General features: G+C 46.1%; 1 protein-coding gene across 1 annotated transcript in view; it reads left to right on the top strand.

Moving 5' to 3' along the window:
- The window catches only part of ASPSCR1 (ASPSCR1 tether for SLC2A4, UBX domain containing), a 902,109-nt gene that overhangs the window by 364,252 nt on the left and 517,763 nt on the right, over positions 1-20,094 (top strand). Inside the window, exons 8-9 of the mRNA XM_078653432.1 lie at positions 8,950-9,104; positions 14,184-14,265. Coding sequence (XP_078509558.1) covers positions 8,950-9,104; positions 14,184-14,265 — 237 coding nt within the window. The remainder of the gene's footprint in view (positions 1-8,949; positions 9,105-14,183; positions 14,266-20,094) is intronic.

Raw genomic sequence — 20,094 nt, 5'->3', positions numbered from 1 at the left:
CCTGGTCGCTTAGTGGCCATACAAAATAAAGAAAAATCAGCCGACCTGCCCCAGAAACGGCCAAATTAATGCTCCCCAAAGGTGAGCAACCCTTGTCCAAGGGGCCACTCCCCACCAACAAATCCCTGGTGGTCTAGTGGGCCCCTGGGGGGCAGACACAGCCAAAAGATTGCCCCCAAGGGGGAGCGACCTTTGCCCATGAGGCCATGCCCCACAAAGAAATCCCTGGTGGCCTAGTGGCCATAACAAAAAAACAGCCGATCTGCCCCCCAGGGGGGCAGAAACAGCCAAATTAATGCTCCCCGAAGGGGAGCAACCCTTGCCCAAAGGGCCACTCCCCACAAACAAATCCCTGGTGGTCTAGTGGCCCCAATTTGTTTTTTAAATGGTGAGATCTGCCCCCCTGGGGGCAGACACAGCCACAAACATTGCTCCCAAAAGGAGAGTGACTCTTGCCCAAGGGGTCACTCCCCATAAATAAATCCCTGGTGGTCTAGTGACCCCTATATAACAAATAATGGTGAGATCTGCCCCCCATGGGGGCAGAAAGCCAAAAACATTGCCCCCAAAGGGGAGCGACCCTTGCCCAAGGAGCTCCTCCTCACAAATTAATCCCTGGGGTCCAGTGGGCCACTTAAAAAAAAAGGCGAGATTCATTGCCTTCTAATGTATGCAGTTGCAGGTGGTTTGCCCCATAGACCAGCTGCACGGTGGTTGATTGTGCGCTTTGACTGCCTTTTTGTGAATTTTGTATGTTGTAAGTTTGCTCGTAGGCAAGCCTGCAGGGTAATTGACCCTTAGCCTTTATCAACTGTTGCAATGTGTGGCTTTTGGTAAGTTCTCTCATAGGCTGGCTCCAGCATAGTCGGAGCCATGGTCTTTACTGATGGCCTGATTCACAAAGGGCCACTGTACTCATGGCAGAGGCCACGCAGTCATGGTGGGAAAGGCCACGCACTCATGGCAGGAAGTCCGCACAGCAGTTACCCGTTGTGGAGGTCCTGCCACGAGTGTGGGGCCCCCACCATGAGTACAGAGGCCCTTTGAGTATCGGGCCTCCTGTGTTTTGATGTGTGGCTATGAGTAGATTTTGCTCCAGAGTTATCATACCCTAAGCCTTTAATATTTGTTGCAAAGTGTGGCTTGGGCAGGTTGTTCCAATGGCTGTTAGCAGGGTATTGAAACATTTAGGGCCTAATTTAAATGTTGGCAGAAAGAGTACTCCGTCCAGCAACATAATGGTCCACCTGCCCGATTTAAATGCGGACGGACATTTGGTATAACAACAGCAGAGACTACACCGTTCCTGCTGTGATTAAACCCCTTCAACAGCCTGATGGAGTAAGGGCTGTTGGAGATTCTCCTGTATGTCCACCCACCTAATTTTGATGGCCGGAAATTGAGGTCAGTTGTCACTGCTCGTCACCATCACGAAACCCTGGCAGTGAAGCGTCAGTGAAAACTGCAAAATAGGAGATAACTCCCATGTCGAAGGGGCATTGTTTTGTTTTTCTTTTATAAAATAAAATCCTGCTTTAGGGCTTTGTTTTTGAATATAAAAAACAAACTTGAAAATTTGACTGACGGCTCCGTCGTGTTGACGGAGCCGTCCATGAAACTTTCAGTGCATTTTCAGGAACCACTGCGAGGGCAGCTTCATGAAAATTCTAGATGTCCGCTGGTCCAAAGTACATATTAAAATACGGCGGGGCAAGTAGCCTTGTTGATGGATAATACACGGTCCGCCATTATAAATCAGGCCTGAGTCTTCACTTTGTTTTGAGTGAAGGTTGTAGATAGATTGTCTTGAAAGCTGGCAACTGGGTGGACAGACGAGACCATATTAAACATTCATCTTGTGTTTGTGGTTAGGATATTATGATATACTGGCTGCAGTGTTTAATGGATACTGAACTTTTGTTTATTGAGTGGAGGAGGGTTTGCATGTTGTGTGCTTGACCGAGTGGAGGCATGCTATTTGAGTCAGTGTGTTCATGTTAAATGTGTGGCATATGTGACTTTGCAAGTCTAATGTGGTATGTGGTGATTTTTATGTTAATGCTGTTTGTCTTGTTTAGTTTGCATTGTAGATTTGCATCTGTAATGCAGTTATTAGAGGTTGTTATCTGCTCATTGAAGTTTCCATGTTGCTAGTTTTTAGGTCGAGGACCATAGGCTGCGCTTGCGCAGTCTCGGTCAGAGATTTAAGGAGTCTTAGACCGGGGGCTTGAACCCGCCCCTCTTCTCCATTTGCTGGCCTCGTAAATGCTGGACAGCCATTGGAGGAGAGGGGCGTCACTCCCTTTAAGCCCCGTCTTTTTCGGATTCGGGGGCGTGTTTTTTGCGTTCTTTCTCACCGTGACATCATCCGTCACTCAACAAAAAACACGCCCCCGATTCCGAAAAGGTTGTGCTCGGCGGTAATTACTGCATTGTTTTACATAATTGATGTGTTTGTAATATCTGTACAACTTGTCAGACACAACGAGAGGGAAGTGAGGGGGTAGGGCGGGGGAGATCACTGACGAGCCAGGGGGGATGGGGGAGAGAAGGTCAGAGGAGAGCAGAGGAGGCATGTAATCCAAGGGAGTTCTGCAAGGGGACGGAAGAATGAAAACGGAATGAGGTAAGCACAGGGTAGAGACGACGGATTAAGTAAATAAACAGAAACTAAACGAGATAGGCGGGGTGTGAGGGGAAGAGGAGATACGGGGGTGAATAAGATTCTTAACCTCCAGAGCGCTGACCGGAAAGAATCGAGCTTCCTCCGCGATGGTCTGGGCCCGGGCGGTAACCTGTCAGAGTGGAATTCCCTAAGACCTGGCCCGCCGGAGACCAGATTGGCGATGCCCGCGGCCGAGCTGCAGTGAATGATTTGGATGGGGGGCATTGTGGGAGTTACGGCTACGCTTCACGTTTCAATCAGAGCATAACCCTCCCCCCGTATTGGCACACGTAGTGCCACCGAGGCGTTGCTGCAAGGGGCAGGAAGCGGGCCATTGGGCCTGACCGTGAGGTTGCCTGTCTCGTCCCGATCCTCCAGTAGGGTGCTGCGGCAGGCAGGGCGCCCTCCAGGCTGGAAATGGGCGCCCCCGGGGCGATTGCGGGGCACGAGCTGCGGATGGCTGCGTTGTCCCAGAGCCTTCCCAAAAGGGCAAGAGCACACAGTGGGGGCTCTGGGAACTTTGCCATTGTCCGGTGGTTGTACCCGTGCATTCCCTGCCATCATCGGAGCTGTGCCAGGTGCTCGCGGGTGGTGCCAGGTGGGACAGGAATGGAAACTACAGACGTGGGGTGGTAACGGGCTGCCCCTGATCCACCCTGCCCCCTCCCGTTGGGCCCGACTTTGGCATATCACCACTAGAACATGTGGGATGGGACAAACTATGTAAGCTGCCGATCCCTTACATTCCTGGGCCCCCGCTGGTGGGGTATTACCCGGGCTGCGCGGTGGGGAGCTCCTCTCACCATTTCCTAACACGGCCCACTCTTCCATAATCAAAACACTGGAAGCTCCAGAGGCGATGCAGCACGGGGTGAGCTAGCAGTGCAGCGGGTCTGACCGCTAGACAATAGACCGCACATGGGGGCCGGCCTCAGCTGCCATGCTGAGAGCCCGGCGGAGTGCTACCCGTGTGGGGGCGCTCGATGTTCATAGGCGACGTTCCCGATGCATGTGCTACATAGCTGGGCCCTCGGGGAGGGACCGCGTGCGCATGGGGACAATGGTAAGGTCGGGATTATGCCTTTAGCATGGGTAGAGTCGCGGCCAGCCTCCACAAATACGCACGAAGTGGAAGGCGTGGGGCCCGTTTAGTGCAGCTCAGGGAGCAACATTGAAGTGGGGATGCCGTTGGTCAGCGGGCGAGGTTCCAGGCAGGAATAAAGCTTGGATCTGCTCGACACCCCGCGCTACGTGGCATGGATTAGAGATTCAGGCTCCCTGGTTCGCCGGGGGGGGGGGACGGTGCTGTAATGTGGCAGCAATTAGGGGGAGCTTATCCGCAGCGCGTGGTCCGAATTCATGTTTCCAAAGATGTTGAGACTTCAAATATGTTCACATTGTTCTGGTTTCATGCACGAGTCTAGAGTTTGTCTGAGCGGACCGTTTCTTGGTAAATTATGACTGCACAATGAGTATTGCATGTAGTGTCAGGTTTGCCAACAACATATTCTTGACCACCGGGGCAATTCAGTGTATTTAACGATGGAACGATATTTTATTTAACGGAGTCAGGACAAACTGTTGGACTGTTTGAATCTTAATTCGGACAGGGCTATCATTCTTCCGTGGGTAGTTATGCCATCAGATGGCGCTGTTCCATGGTTCCTTCAAAGAGATAATTTGTTACATAAAGATATTGCACGTTGTCTTCAAGGGTTGAGGACCTCGAACAGTGTGTGTATCAAGGCAGTCAGTTCACCACTGTTATATTCTAAGGTAAGAAAGAGCACTCCGAAAGGACACGACGCTCCCCCGGTGTCTATTGAGTGATGACTAATGACAAAAGGATATCTGGGGTGTACGCCAGGGGGGCCACCTATGTGATGTCAGCAGGTCATGCTTACTTGACCCTGTAGCGGGGGTTAGGGTCCCCATTATCCTCTGACGTACAACCCCTCTGAGGTGTGGCAAAGGTGCCGAGAGTAGTTAATGCGTTCTGATAATCTGCAATTTTCCTTAGGTAAAAATTGGCATCTATAACCTGCCCACATTTTCCCAGAGGGGGGAGTGGCCCCATAATTACCGGTACATGCATATTTTGATATGTGAAACACCAAATTCGGCATGTTTAGCCTCGTTTAAAGAACACAACTTTAAATCGGTTTGTTCCAGCTTGTAATAGCCTTGGAAAGGAATGTGGGATCTGCCCCTTACGGACACCAACTGCTGGAGTCGGTATCAAAGGGTCGCCTCTTCCCCGTTTTCCAAGAAGCAGACTCAGTTATAGGTGAGACTCTATGTGTGGGTGGCTCTGTGTGTGTGTGTGTGGGTGGCTCTGTGTGTGTGTGTGGGTGGCTCTACCTGTGTGTGGGTGGCTCTGTGTGTGTGTGTGGGTGGCTCTGTGTGTGTGGCTCTGTGTGTGTGTGTGTGTGGCTGTGTGTGTGTGTGTGTGTGTGTGTGTGTGTAGCTCTGTGTGTGTGTGGCTCTGTGTGGATAGCTTTTTTTGTAGGTGGCTCTATGTGTGGGTGGCTCTGTCTGTGTGAGGGTGGCTCTGTGTAGGTGGCTCTGTGTGTGTGGGTGGCTCTATGTGAATGACTGTGTGGATGGCTCTGTGTGGGTGGCTCTGTATATGTGTGTGGGTGGCTTTGTGTGTGTGGCTCTGTGTGGGTGTAAATACAATAGGTCATGCATTTGCGAGCGATTAAGCTATTGGCATTGTAACTGACAATGCCATTTATTTAACGATTAAGCTATTGGCAATGTAAATGACAATGCCATTTATTTATGATTTTTTTTTTTAAAACACAAAAAGAAATGTCATGAGCAATGCCAATAGCTCTACCTTTAATAATGCTGAGACCATTGCATTGTAAATGCTTGTTATATGTTTTCCTGCTGTATCCAGTGGTTCCTTGCAGGTGGCAGAAGTGTTGCATCCTTCTGAGTTATGATACGTTGTTGACATGTCTTTTTGCTATACTTTGTGGAATTTGTAGGAAGGGATGAGTGTGACATGCTGCCTTGTACTTTCATTGTTTTTGTCTTATTGTTTGTTTTTCTATAAACTTTATTTTTCAGTTTTTGTATCATTTTACTGTTAATAAACAAACATGACCAATCCCATCACGGTGTCCTAGGACAGTATACTTCCATTCCTACATATTTGTCTCTTAAAGCAGCATGCAGGCTGTGTATTTACAAATGTATGAGCAAACCAGGATATAATGTCCATACATTCCCCACCCTATTCACTTATTAGCCACCCCCCACATCATGCCGTATGTCAGCAGTTATTAACCATTTCAGTACATTATTTTCTCCCACATTATCTTCAGAATGCACACTACGATGCCTCTGCCTCTCAGTATCTTTCATTTTAACATAGGCATCTTCTATGGCATCACCTATTGTGTTGATCTTGTTTGCCCAATTTGCAAATTAACCCCTGCGTTCCCATACCATCTTTCATTTTCTTTTGTATTTCCTCTTCAGTCATCCATGCTTTGGGAACTTTATTTGCAGATACCGCCTTGCCACACCATAGGGGGCTTCCATTCAATGGCTATTCAGCGTTTTGCATGCATTGAATTTACGCTGCATCCATCATTTCTTGAGGCTGGGCATAAGACCCAACTAACAGTGTTTCACTGTTGTCTTTAGTAGTATGACAGTCATTCGTCTAAGATGGAGGACCTCTTCACACAAGTAATCTACTACCACCTGACAGTTCCATACTATATGTGCAAAGCCTGTTCCAGTATCTCCACATTTGTATTAGTTTGACGGCCTGTCAGGATAAATATTTTACATGCTAGTGGGTGTAAAGTATGTGCGATGGAGTAATCCTAAGCCTTTTTAGGTCTAGCTGCTCTGCGAGACATTTAGTAAGTGGGGTTTTCAAAGTACCACCCCATGCTTTTGCTGACCTAGCCCTTGCGGTTACGCGCGCGCAGCCGCAAGCTTTCACCGTCCAAGGCGCCATCTGGACCGCAATCAGTTTCAGTTCTGTTGCTGTTCACTTTTCACTTTCGAGCGTGCGTGCACACAACTCAGTTGTGTTGCTGTTCACTTTCACACGCGCTCGCACAACTCTTCGCGCCCGCATGTCCTTTCATTGTTTCAGGAACTACTTTTACATTTTTAATTAGATGGGGGACTGTGTGTGCAATGTGTTTTTCAGCCTGTTACTATTTTCAAGCTTGCTGCCTCTAGTTGTGTGTGTCATCACTGTTTATATCTACCAGTGGACACATGTTGCAGTTGCAGCTTTGGTTGTGTCTGTTTCTTTGCATGCATGTGTGCTGTACCCCTCTCCCACATTAGTATGCCAAACAGGTCTTCACTGAATGATTGTCCCACCTTATATTAGGAGCGCTGTTGTTGTAATTAGCGCCATACATCTACATCAGCAGATTGAGCTACCAAGTCCATCTAGCACTTCTTTGGGCGTTATGACAGGCTCCTGGAGGTGGACATGAAAAATAGGGACGTTGAGGGCAAGGAAAGCAGATGCAACTACAGAAATGCTACCCTTTTCGTTTTGTCGTATAAGATTCCCATAAGCTGATCCTCACACCAAGGTAAAGCTTTTAAAGCCCCGACTTTAAAATGTTTATGCCCATAACCTGCATGGTGGGAGGCGCTATACATGCCATCACGAGAGACTCCTCAAACTGTTTTTCAGCTCACACGGAGATGACATGTTGGTTGGATTTACATATTGCTTGTTACTTTTAGCCAGGGTTGACAGCTCCCTCTACACTGCTGCTGGGTTTACTTACTTCTTCTACCGTGGGCTTACTACAGGTCCCGATTTTACTCCGGCATGATTACAGCTCCCTCTCACACCACCCTCCTTATTCTCTCGCTTTTTCCCAATCCGAGCAACTGTTCACGTCCTGCCCAGCCCAACTGACCCTGTCCTTTCCCCCAATTTAAGTGAACATTCTTTTTTTCCACTCTGGCCCTCATACTTCTTTTGCTCCCTTCTAAGAAATCCTATCATCCACCCTGTCACTTCATCACCACTTTTTCTTCCTCCATCTCCCGTCACCGCAGTGCCCTTGTCTTTCACTTGGATAACTCGTTCTATGCACCCCTTTCCACCCCCAACTCTGACTTGCTACCCTCTGACTCTTTAGTTCCAGTAAACTAAGATCACCTATTCCACAATAGACATTAATTTGCACTGCACATTCTTTATTTAGGCTGCTAACAATAGGCAGCATTAAAAAAATTGTTTTAAAGTGTGGCTTCTATGGGCTTGAATAAAAAAAAAACTCATGCAGTTTTCTTGTTACTAGTGTTTTGTTTAATTAAATGGCAAGATTTAGTATTTCACCATGCATTTTATTGTTATTGCCCATGAAGAAGACTAGTATAAATTACCACTCAAATCTTAGGCAGCCACAATGTTGCCATGTCACTCAAATACTTTATAACAACTTTAAAAAGAGAGACCCAAAACAAACAGCCATCTAACACGACATCTGAATTACAGGCTAAATAAACAGTAGGCATTTGAGGGTAACATACAAATGACATAAAACAAGCATTGGCATAGCCAATAGGTCTCGCCTTTGGGACCGTAAAAGTGTTTAGCCATGCAACAGTTAATGTTGTTGCAGTAAGGATATTGTGCTGCTTAACTAAATAGTTATAAGATCCAAAAGGCGAGACCTATTGGCTATGCCAATGCTTGTTAGTCTTTCTTATCCTCTCTAGTTGTTATGTTACAATTTTGCTTTCATAGTCGGTGATTCAGAGAGAGACCTGAGCAAAGTTACTGTTGACATTTTATCTCCTTGTTTGGCTTTTGAATGTGTGATGCTTGTGCTATTAAATTTATTTTCATCCATACTCAGAAGTGTCTATTCATGCTATCTTTAAGGTTAGAAGGTACTTACAGTGTTTACTCATGTTTTGGTTGCTTCAGTCCTCCCTCTCCAGAGGATGAAAACCCACCTCCCCGTCTGACTTCACCCAACAGTATGTGTATCTGGTTGGAGAAGAATAGTCTGTGGTAGCGAAGTAAATGAGGGTTCAGTGAGTAACTGCGAGTTTCCCCATTAAAGGTGTTTTTTAGCCTGGTTAATTGAATGTCCTGGCATGCTATCCTGCTGCTAGGACATACCACAAGTCTTAAGGATTGGGATTGTGATCTACCAGCACAATGTTCAATGCTGCGAGTAGCAGTGTGGTGATGAGAATGAACCTGGATATTGAATGAGTATTCCATGGACCATTATTCATTCTCCTTTGACTTGTGTTTGTTTGGATTTCAGCTAGTAGAACGAGAGGCTGTGGTGTGTCACCTGGACTTGGAAGACCCTGAGAGAAAGGAATGGCTGGTGAGCAGCTCTGAGGACCTACCTGATGAATTCTTTGAAGTCACTGTGGATGATGTGCGAAAGCGAATGGCACAGCTCAAAAGTGAACGGTGAGAATTCATTCACTAAACCTTTGTTCTTAGTGCACTTCCAATTCTGCCCTACTCTCCACAACAATAATGACTTGTTTTCTCAGCGCCCTTGCTACTATTTTGCCATCACAGAAGCCAGTCTTTGTTATGCACTCCTGGTACCACTCGTTTGTAATAGGCCCTATCCTGCCTCCTGCTTCCAATACTTCTCCATTATAATATGCACCTGTCCTGTTTAGCACCTTCAGTACCATTTCCAGCCTTAGTACATCTACTGCCTTCCTGCATTTATATAGCGCGGTCACTCACCCATAAGGGTCTCAAGGTGATTTGATAGCTCACAGCCGGTGAAGGCATTCCACCAGCCTCTTCCCCTCAGATGCCTCTTATTTAGTTTTAGACGGTTTATATAAGTATGAACAAGACCACAGGGGGTATCAAAGGACTAGTTTATAATACAGTATATGCATAAGATATGGAAAGAGTGCCACTGGTATTGCAGGATAAGCCGTGAGCTTGCAGTATCACTGAATCACAAACTCCAAGAAAAGTGACTTAGAAAGAAAAAGGTATAACATATACCCTGCGAAGTTGTATCATACAAAACAAGCAGTTTGTTGGCCTTGGAGGTATTCTCACCCCAAAAAATTTCTTTTAAGAGAGACAGGCAATACATCGAAGTATAGGAAGAGGGTTGTTGCGTATCATTGCTTTTATCAATCAGATCCGATATCTGTAGTAACTTAAATAAATTGCAGGGATTAAGCAATCTAATGCACACTTATTAGGATTTTCATATCTTAGTTGTCTATCCTAATAACTTTCATGTAGTGAATTTGTTTTTAACCCATTCGGAAGCCCTGGAGATGGTAAGTTTTGATGGTTTATTTTGATTCCACCTTCTATTGTAAGCAGTTTTATAAATGCATCTTTTCTTCATTTGTAACCATTTTAAGCAGATGAGAACTGTGTGATATGGTCATGTTTTGTGGGAATTTGATGCAAAATTGGCTGCAGCATGCAGGGTATCCTTTAGAGATGCAAGGTTCGTCTGTGAAAGTCCAGGGAGAAGATCATTGGCATAGTCAATGCAAGAAAGGACACAGGATTGCAGTGCACATTATAAAACAATAAGAGTTAGGAAAGGTTTGCAGTTACTGAGTATTTTGAGAGGGAAAATGCCCCTTCAGCTAGATTCTTAATTTGGCTCCAAGGTTACGTTTCTATCTAATATGATTTCTGTGGATTTGGCGGATTCAATATTTAGAGGGTGAAAGCCTGCAAATCAGATCACATTTATCCTGTTTTTATTTAGATAAAAGTCAAGTTTTGGTTAGAAGATATTCAAATTTGTTTTAGTTCATTTCTTTTTAAGTGACCACTTTTTAGCCATTATTGTATGTTGATTTATTTATCCATATTTTGTGATCAGAGTTGGTGGAGACACAAACTTATTACTGGATATCATGTGCATAGAGATAAGCCCGAATCCCTAGCTTAGTTAGTATCGACCCAGGGGGGTTGGAGGGTCAACATAAATAATGAAGAGTAAGGTTGCCAATGGGAAGCCCTGAAGCACATCACAGGTAACTGGAGTTGGTACAGAGAGAAATCCACACATTTTGCACATTGATGCCTGTTTGCAAGATCGGATTCACACCATTGTAATAGCATGCTTTTTATTCTGTGTCGTTCTTTGAGCAAGTATTAGAGGATTTTATGATCCATTGTACCAAAGTCTGAGAATGGGCCTAAAATAATTAAGCCTTTAAGGCATCTTCTACAATATCATATCCACCATTAATGTTTTGGTGTTGTGTCCTGAGAGGAAATCTGGTTGACTATCACCCGTGAGGTTGTTTACTTCCATATAATTGTTTTCCATGATATTAGTGGGATGTGGTATACTGTGATAGAAAACATTTTTTTTTTTAACAGAGGTGAAGACGTCTAATTTTTATTTTTATTTAAAAAAAAAATATTATTAATATTGCATTTACATTCGCATCCATATGAACAATAAACATCTCCATCAGACGTTAGGTTATACATATCACCTGTTACGGCATACCCAACAGACATATCACAGCTTAGTAATTTTATAATACAGCAATTGACGTTACTCTCATATCTCCCTTCCCACCGCCAACTTCCTTTAGTCATATCTACAATCCATCCCATGCGGCCCTTCCTATATTTACGGGCTTGCTCCGGGGGTTGAGTCAGTTTGTGGAGGCTCACTGATATTCCCCCGGAATTCATTCCACTGTCCCCATATTCTAGACCATTTTTGGGGATATCCTCTATGGGTGTAAACCGCCCTTTGAGCCACCATTGCGACATCCATGTCTCTTTCCCATTGTAGGTGCGTAGGTACCATCCCAGAGCCCCAGTTCATGGCTATATTCCTTTTTGCGATCGTTATCCCCAGCGTGGCCCAGTTCTGTAGTGCCAAACTTAAATCCGTAGGTTGCCAGACATTTAGGAGGCACCCTCTGGGATCTAGCGGGGCCGCTGCCCCCCTACCTCCGAAATTTCATTCATCACCTGTTCCCAGTAGGATTGTATACGTGGACATTCCCATAATATATGATAAAATGTTCCAGTATGTCCACACCCTCTGAGGCATAGTGGATCAGGTGCGTGCCCAAGTTTGTGTAATGTAGTGCGTGGATAATATACCCTGTGTAGCACTTTAAGTTGTATGAGTTTTAACTTAGATGGAATCGCTTCCTCTCGGGCCGACACTAGCGTGTTCACCCAGTCTGACTCATCCATGTCTCCCAATTCTGCCTGCCACCTCTCCCTCAGCGCTGTCAAGGGGTCTGGTTGATTATTAACCAGTTTACGGTAGGTCTGGGAGATGGCCTTTTTGTCCATATAGTCCGTGAGGAGTCTGTCTTCTAAGGGCGACGTCTCCGCTAGTTGGGCGTCTGGGGGGATAGCGCTCGTGAGCGCGTGTCTAATTTGGACATATCGATAGAATTCCGTCTCTGCCATCTCGTATTTGTCCCGCAGTGTTGCAAAGGGAAGGACCTCCCCCGTTACCCACAGATCTCCTATTGTAGTGATACTAATGAGGTCCCATTGCTTGAATCCCTTAGTGTTAGTCAAGGTACCCAAACGTCGGGTCTCCCAGAGGGGGGTGGCCTGTGTTAGTACCCCCTCCTATCCCAGTGCCCTTTGCGCTGTGTGCCATATTTTGATTGTGTGTGCAGTCGGTCCTGTCAGTGTATTTTGTCTCTTATTGGTGTAGAGGACTTTCATCAGATGATCTGCGGGTAGTAGGCACCTATCCATTCTGAATGCCGGTTCATCCTGCGGGACGTGCAGCCATTGGTTTATCACCACTAGTTGTGAGGCCCAATAGTATAATTTAACATTTGGTAATGCGATTCCCCCATCCTACCAGCTACGTACTAATTTGTGTTGTGCTATGCGGGCCGGTTTTCCGTGCCACAGCAGTGTGGAGACCTCAGCTTCGATTGCTTTAAAGTATGAGGGGGGAATGGAAATGGGGTATTCTGAAAGGCGTAGAGGAACCTAGGCAGCGTTAGCATTTTGAAGAGTGCTGCCCTCCCCAGTAAGGTCAACGGAAGAGATCTCCAATGTTTGACATCCGCCCTAAATTTTGCCAGTGGCCTCATTAGGTTTTCCTCTATAAAGATTGTTTCCCGCGGTGAAGCATATATTCCTAAATATTTGAATCCTCTGGTCGTGATTTGTAACTCACAACCTCGTGGGAGCCGGGTGGGGCCATGCAGCACATAGAGGAGTGATTTTGTTCAGTTGATAGTATACCCGGACACTTTCCCGTATGCTGTACAAATATCCAGCAAGAACACCAGGGATCGTGCCGGGGACGTTAAGTATATTAACACGTCATCCGCGTAAAGTGAAATCCGGTCTTCTCAGTCCGCCTCCCATTTCATCCCACGGATCGACAGGTCTTGCCTTATCCATGCCGCAAGTGGTTCAAGTATTAGCGCAAAGAGGAGTGGAGACAGTGGGCGGCCCTGTCTCGTGCCCCTCCCCAATGCAAACTCTCATGATATGCGTCCATTTGCTACCACTTGTGCTAGGGGTGCTGTGTACAGAAGTTTAATCCATTCACAGAACTTTGGGCCAAACCCCATCTTTCGGAGTACTGCGAACATAAACAGCCACTCCACGAGGTCAAATGCCATTGTGGCGTCTAATGAGAGGATGGCCGCATCTTCATGGATCTCTGGTGTCCGAGCCAGTACTCCATGCAAGCGTCTTAAATTAATAGAGGTATTACGTACCAGCATGAATCCTGACTGATCAGGGTGAATCAACGTCTTTAGGTGTGGCTGCAGTCGGAGGGCCAATGCTTTGGCCAGTGTCTTAGCTTCTGCGTTTTTTAGGGATGTTGGGCGGTAGGAGGTGCTAGTTATTGCGGGTTTACCTAGTTTGTGTATCGCCACAATCGTGGCCAGTGTTTGGTCTCTGGGCAAGATCCCCTGCTCTCGGCTCTCATTATACATATTAAGTAGATGGGGTGCGACCGTTCCCGCTACTTTTTTGTATAGTTCTACTGGCAAACCATTAGGCCTCATTGCTTTCCCGGTGTGAAGCAAGACGTCTAATTTTTAGTAGATAAGGAACAGGACAGTGTTCTAATGATGACTAGATAATTTCAAGGAACTTTGGTGTCAAAGTTTGATTTATTTGTTTTGGTCAGGTATTGCGGTATGGGGTCGATTGCATAGAGGGAGGGTTTCATAATATTTAGTGTTTTTGAGAGAATCCTTCTTAACCTTTTTTAAACTAGACCTTGAAGTATTACTTTTCTTACTGAAATGGTTATGCTGAAGGTATCCACGGTGTAGGAGCAGAAATGCTGCCTAATTAAGGTAATTGTTCTCACAGGTCTGCCTCCTTCTGGGCCTTTCCTTTCTGTACTTCTCTGCTCTCAATGTCCCCTCTCCTGTCTTGACCCTTGGTCTACCTCTCTCACCTCCAACCCAATAATTCTACTGGTCAACCTCTTACCCTTGTGTTCCTTTCTTGCACTTGCAACACTTCCCATCTATCTTTTGATTCAATGGTGATGTCTTGTTTTTTCCTATCCAGTCAGAGGTTGACAGAGATGCCGCTGATGACAAACGCTTTGCGGGAAGCTCAAAAGATGGAGAAGCTGGAACGCTATCCCAAGGTAATTGTTTTCAAGAAGGTAATGATATGCAGGAGGTATGAAAAGCATGCTGTAAGAATTGTACTTTCTTTTTATGAAATTCCTTCTTGCACTTTCCGATCTATATCTGGAGAAAGGAGAAGTCGGAAGCCTATTTAGAACACGCCTGCTTGGGATCTTTGTAGAAAATTCTAGTTCAATTAGACTACTTAAGAACAATTAGCCCCATTTTTGAATGATGAGATTAGCCCAGCTAATCCCAATGCTTAAATTCTGTCTGTGAGTACTGTTTGTCTTCCTCGTAGGTCCAGTGGCAGGGTCATGAAGCAGACAGAGGCGGTGTTTGTGTGCATGTAACAGTGCTGGTTGAGATTAGTCAGATAGTTGATAATAATAACATTATTTTTCATATACTGTCTGCCGTTAACATCTCTTATTTTTCCGAACTATGCACCTTGTTTTTTGGCTCAGGCCTACAGGTGTAGCAAGCAATGTTGAGTAAAGAAAGAACTTAATTTATTTTCTTTTTACTCGATATGAAATACGATAGCTCTGTAAATACGAAAACGGATGACTTTAATCAAGGTCATTTAATTTATTTAGACCCCAGTATTATCAAGGTGTTAGCAAGAAGCCTGCCTTAACGTAGTCAAATTCCTGTGAGTCTATATACACACACACACCTCACCTTTACCAAAAATGTCTAGCTCTGAACTTTCTTAAGGATTTCCAACACTGGAATTTCAGAATAAGTGTAATTAAGTGCCCTATCAGCAAGAGGAGGAATTGCATCATATGCAAGAATAGAGTGAAACGCCAGAAAATATGCTTATGAGGGAAAAGTGTTTCTAGTGCCTGCTCGCGGCCCAACATACATATAATGCCATTATTTTAAGTGCAGCGGAGCAATTGTGCAAACAGATTCAAGACTACGAGTAAAAAACATGCTTCTTCATAGAAACTTTACTGCAGATACAAATTAAACTGGAACAGATTTTGGAGACAAAAACAATGTTTTGCTAAATCTATAAAAAACAAGCATTTGCAACGGTCTCACCTTTGCAAAAGTTAGAGCTATTGGCATTGTAAATGACAAAAATGGTATTTATGTGTTGGTTTTGAAAACAGATAAATGAATGGCATTGCCATTTACAATGCCAATAGCTTAATCTTTCGCAAATGCGAGACCTATTGCATTTGCACTCACACACACACAGAGCCACACACAGACAGAGCGCCACACACACAGAGCCACATACACACAGAGCCACACACACACAGAGCCACACAGAGCCACACACACACACAGCCACACAAACACAGAGCCACACACACACACACAGCCACACCCACACACACAGAGGCGCACACACACAGAGCCACACACACACACAGAGCCACACACACACACAGAGCCACACACACACACAGAGCCACACACACACACAGAGCCACACACACACACAGAGCCACACACACACAGAGCCACACACGCACAGAGCCACACACGCACAGAGCCACACACAGAGCCACACACAGAGCCACACACACACACACAGAGCCACACACACACACACAAGCACAGCCACACACACAGAGCCACACACACACACACACACACACACAGAGCCCCACACACACACACAGAGCCACATACACAGAGCGACACACACACACAGAACCGCACGGACTGTATATTGGGCCAGCTCATGCTTAGCTCTCTGAGCTAAGTCAAACTTCTAACTCGGCTCTGACATGCCTCTTTCTGCGAATTCTCCGGCTTCTCCTCCTCTATGTATGATTTTCAGGTTGCCTGGACAAAGAATGCCGTTAACTTGTCAGATTTGTAAGCCGCGCATCTTACATTTGGCACACAGATGCTTTTTCAACTTCACCTTCCAGTTGAAATCCGCTTGCACTGAAGAATATTTAAGCAAAGTGCAGATTAAAGTGTCCCTGTACCAAAATGAAGACTGAAACTAGGTTCTGCTCGGAAGCAAGGAGCCGGTGCTATTAAATGTCCACACACACACCTCACCTTTACCAAAAATGTCTAGCTCTGAACTTTCTTAAGGATTTCCAACACTGGAATTTCAGAATAAGTGTAATTAAGTGCCCTATCAGCAAGAGGAGGAATTGCATCATATGCAAGAATAGAGTGAAACGCCAGAAAATATGCTTATGAGGGAAAAGTGTTTCTAGTGCCTGCTCGCGGCCCAACATACATATAATGCCATTATTTTAAGTGCAGCGGAGCAATTGTGCAAACAGATTCAAGACTACGAGTAAAAAACATGCTTCTTCATAGAAACTTTACTGCAGATACAAATTAAACTGGAACAGATTTTGGAGACAAAAACAATGTTTTGCTAAATCTATAAAAAACAAGCATTTGCAACGGTCTCACCTTTGCAAATGTTAGAGCTATTGGCATTGTAAATGACAAAAATGGTATTTATGTGTTGGTTTTGAAAACAGATAAATGAATGGCATTGCCATTTACAATGCCAATAGCTTAATCTTTCGCAAATGCGAGACCTATTGCATTTGCACTCACACACACACAGAGCCACACACAGACAGAGCGCCACACACACAGAGCCACATACACACAGAGCCACACACACACAGAGCCACACGCACACACACCCACACATACACACACAGAGCCACACACACAGCCACACACACAGAGCCACACAGAGCCACACACACACACAGCCACACAAACACAGAGCCACACACACACACACAGCCACACACAAAGCCACACCCACACACACAGAGGCACACACACAGAGCCACACACACACACAGAGCCACACACACACACAGAGCCACACACACACACAGAGCCACACACACACACAGAGCCACACACACACAGAGCCACACACGCACAGAGCCACACACGCACAGAGCCACACACAGAGCCACACACAGAGCCACACACACACACACAGAGCCACACACACACACACACAAGCACAGCCACACACACAGAGCCACACACACACACACACACACACACAGAGCCCCACACACACACACAGAGCCACATACACAGAGCGACACACACACACAGAACCGCACGGACTGTATATTGGGCCAGCTCATTCTTAGCTCTCTGAGCTAAGTCAAACTTCTAACTCGGCTCTGACATGCCTCTTTCTGCGAATTCTCCGGCTTCTCCTCCTCTATGTATGATTTTCAGGTTGCCTGGACAAAGAATGCCGTTAACTTGTCAGATTTGTAAGCCGCGCATCTTACATTTGGCACACAGATGCTTTTTCAACTTCACCTTCCAGTTGAAATCCGCTTGCACTGAAGAATATTTAAGCAAAGTGCAGATTAAAGTGTCCCTGTACCAAAATGAAGACTGAAACTAGGTTCTGCTCGGAAGCAAGGAGCCGGTGCTATTAAATGTCCCCACGCTGAATACCAAGGCTGCGTAATCCTAAATTAGCCTCATGCGTCTTAAATCCACTGCTAGACACTCCCTACCTCTTTACTCACTCTTACAGGCTCCTGCTTTCTCCCTTTTTAACATTTTTCGTCTACTTTTACTTCTCGTAAGCAGGTGTCGGTGCCCCATCGGCTCAAGTTAAGCAGTGCCTACTTCTAATGTCTATGCTAGTAGGTGGCCTCTCCGGGCTCAAGATGTTGTTGTGACTGAGCCCCCTCACACATCTGGGCACAGGTGTTTTGCTCCGGCTCCGCCTCTTTTATCTACACCCCTAATTCAAATCCAGGTTTAATGCTTCTTCTAGAATCGCAAAATATAAGCAATTGGTACTTTTTCTAGGAGAAAAGTGGCAACCCTTCATCTCAGTTACAGAAAAGCCTCCATACTAATGAGCTACTATTTTTTTTATATTTCTTTTTTTATTGAAAACAAAGCAAGGCATGTACAAAACATATGAATGCAATGACTCTTCGGGGCTGAGCATCAAATCATCAAACATTAAAATAAACAATACTTTGACGGGGGAGGGGAGAGGAGAAGAGAACACAGAAATCCTGCGAAAAGTATCAATAACAATAAGGGGTCAGGGGGAAAGCGGGACATCAAGGACCGCAGCCACAGGTGGTACGCATATGTCCCCTCTACATCGGTTCCAAGGGCCCCAAACCTTATGCCATTTCCGGGGGCGACCCCGAGCCAAATACACCGTTTTTTCCCGGAACATGCACCAATCCATGTTTTCTACCCACACATCAAGAGTAGGAGGCCTCTGGGACCCCCACAACTGTGCGATGTTCCTTTTGGCAATCATGGCCCTTAGAGTCACCCATTAGTCTGTGCCACATTATGATCAGTGGGCTCCCAAACATTCAACAAGCAGCGTCTGGCCTCCGGTAAGAGAGCCACGCCCGTGACCTCCTGCATCCCCTCATGGACCCTACTCCAATAGTCAAACACTTCCCGACATTCCGAGATGATATGGAGGAACGTCCCCAACTGACCGCAACCCCGCTGACACAGACCCTCCTCAGAGAAGCCCATCGGACCAAACGGGGACCCGTGACATATACCCTATGTAATATTTTGAGCTGGACTAATCTCAGTCGTGCTGGAATAGCGACCTCCTTCAGTGAGGAGATCACCGACTGCCAGTCGTCAAGCTCAAGGCCGTCACGGGTCCACTGATCACGTAGTTGCAATAGAAGGTCCGCCCTGTGATTAATCAGTTTCTTGTACACCAGGGAAATGGTACTATCAGGCATATGGCCATCCAAGATACGATCCTCTAACGGGGTAGACTCCGGTATCTCCTCCCCCTCCGGGAAAACAGACGTTAGCGCATGCCGAACCTGAGCATAACAGAAGTACTCCGTCCCTCCCAATTCAAACTCGGTTTGCAAGGCCGTGAACGATTTCACCTGTCCCTTCACCCATAGGTCTCCCACCTTGGAGATGCCAAATAGATCCCACTTGTCGAACCCTTTAGTGTTCCACAGTTTACCAAACTTGTCAGAACCGAAAAGCGGGGTAGCCAAAGTCAAACGGTCCTTCCACCCTAACGAACTGGTAGTTTCACGCCAGATCCGCACAGCCGTCATGGTCGGCCCCGTCAAGGTCTTCACCACAGATTTAGAGTACAACGCTCTATAATAATTGCCACTAAGAAGTAACCACCTTTTCATGGCGAAACCAGGGTTTAACTCAGGGCCGTACATACCGTGATTGATGGCTCCCAACTGCGACGCCCAATAATATCTCTTAATATCAGGGAGAGCGATGCCCCATCATACCACGGGAGCGTTAATTTAGCCAGCGCAATACGCGGTCTTCCATCCCACAACAGCTTCCGCTGTAGATCCTCCACCAAACGAAAGTAACTAGCTGGGACGATATCAAGCGTGTTCTGAAGGGCATACAGAAAACGAGGGAGTGACATCATTTTGAAAAGGACCGCCCGCCCAAGCATTGACAATGGGAGTTTCCGCCAGCCCGCAACATCTCGCTTTAGCCGAGTCAAAGGAGTGAGAAGGTTCCTCTCGTATCGAACAACGGTGTCCATCGAAACATAAATTCCGAGATATTTGAACCCCTCTTGTTCTATTCGGATAGGACAGTTACGCGGTAGGATTGGTATCTCGCCACTGAGAACGTACAGATAGGATTTCGCCCAGTTAATGACCAAGCCAGAGTTTCTACCAAAGGAGGTCAGAACGTCACAGAGTACTATTAAAGATTTCCTGGGGGAGGTAAAAATACAGCAAAATGACGTCTGCATATAATGAGATACGATCTTCAAACTGCGGAGACCAATTAATACCCCTCATCGAGGGCTCCCAGCGGAACCAAGCCGCGAGAGGCTCGAGGGCCAACGCGAATAAAAGAGG

This window comes from Lissotriton helveticus, chromosome 7 (genome assembly GCF_964261635.1).
Source record: "Lissotriton helveticus chromosome 7, aLisHel1.1, whole genome shotgun sequence".
Lineage (NCBI taxonomy): Eukaryota > Metazoa > Chordata > Amphibia > Caudata > Salamandridae > Lissotriton > Lissotriton helveticus.
The sequence above is the reverse complement of the archived record's forward strand: the minus strand, read 5'-3'. Positions and strand labels throughout refer to the sequence as shown.